This window comes from Corylus avellana, chromosome ca2 (genome assembly GCF_901000735.1).
Source record: "Corylus avellana chromosome ca2, CavTom2PMs-1.0".
Lineage (NCBI taxonomy): Eukaryota > Viridiplantae > Streptophyta > Magnoliopsida > Fagales > Betulaceae > Corylus > Corylus avellana.
The window spans coordinates 39529820-39531146 of NC_081542.1; the positions used below are offsets into that span (position 1 = coordinate 39529820).

At 35.6% G+C, this 1327-nt stretch overlaps 1 protein-coding gene across 1 annotated transcript in view; it reads left to right on the top strand.

Annotated features, from left to right (window-relative positions):
- Window positions 1–1198, top strand: part of LOC132169753 (G-type lectin S-receptor-like serine/threonine-protein kinase At1g11410) — a 5266-nt gene extending 4068 nt beyond the window's left edge. Inside the window, exons 5-7 of the mRNA XM_059580735.1 lie at window positions 133–370; window positions 492–642; window positions 724–1198. Coding sequence (XP_059436718.1) covers window positions 133–370; window positions 492–642; window positions 724–1029 — 695 coding nt within the window. The 3' untranslated portion in view covers window positions 1030–1198. The remainder of the gene's footprint in view (window positions 1–132; window positions 371–491; window positions 643–723) is intronic.
- Window positions 1199–1327: the final 129 nt, after the last annotated feature.

Consider the following 1327-nt stretch of genomic DNA (forward strand, 5'->3'; position numbering starts at 1 on the left):
GCATTCTCTTCAATCACCACTCAATTTTCCACTAAATAAAATATGAGAGCAAAATTTTATATTTTTTTGGCATGTAAGTACTGTTTTCACTATGTATTATTGATGGAAGCTTAATTTCTTGTTTTGGGTAAGACGAAATAAGAAGGAAATTGTTAGATTGGCGAAAGCGATTTGACATTATTTCTGGAATTGCTCGAGGAGTCTTATATCTTCACCAAGATTCAAGGCTAAAAATCATCCACAGAGACCTAAAAGCAAGTAATGTTCTACTAGATGAGGCAATGAATCCAAAAATTTCAGATTTTGGGTTGGCTAGAATGTTTGGTGATGATCAAGATGAAGCAAGTACAAGAAAAGTTGTTGGCACATAGTATGTCTCTCTCTTTCTCTCTCTCTCTCTCTCTCTCTCACACACACACAAATGGACCTAAAATGCTACTAAAAGCAAAACTTAGATGACCATCATTTTTTGTTTTTTGGTGCAATTGCAGTGGATACATGTCTCCAGAGTATGCAATGGAAGGGTTATATTCTATAAAATCAGATGTCTTCAGCTATGGCGTCTTGATACTAGAGATAATCAGTGGCAAGAGAAATAATTATTATCACATCGGAAGTCCTTCCCTAAGTTTGATTGGATATGTAAGCAAAAGCCTAAATTTGATTGAATTTCAACCCAAGTGGCAATTACTCTAAAGATAAAAACTATTCAATTTATTGCAGGTATGGGACCTATGGATGGATGGCAAAGCCTTGGACATAGTCGATCCATCATTGGGTCAGGAATATCCTACTCATGAAGTTTTGAGATGCATTCAAATTGGGCTCTTATGTGTGCAAGAACAAGCCATAGATCGGCCAACCATGCTTGAAATTGTCTTCATGCTTGGAAATGAAGCAACTATTCCATCTCCTAACAAGCCACCATTTATCAACAGAACCATAAATTCTGGTCTTGATTCCTCAGGCTCTAAAGGACCACCTGCTTCCTCAAATAAGCTGACCATCACCATGCCTGAAGGTCGTTAAACTTGTGTACAACTATTTGATCTCTACATCTGTAAAAGTTGGTCTGTAAAACTATGAATGTTGAGTAACATTATGCTTTTGAGTTTTATCATTCAAGTCAACCTTATTTCTTTTGTTGGTTTAATGACCGACATTAGCAGTCGATAACGAGTCAACTATTCAGTTTCCTTAAAAGCTCAGAATTTATTTTCAGACACTATGAGTTTTATATTCAGTAAATGTAGAAACAATAAAAATGATTCACACTCATTAATACCATCGATCCCATGTACTTAAATAGTTTTATCCCTTGTACAAA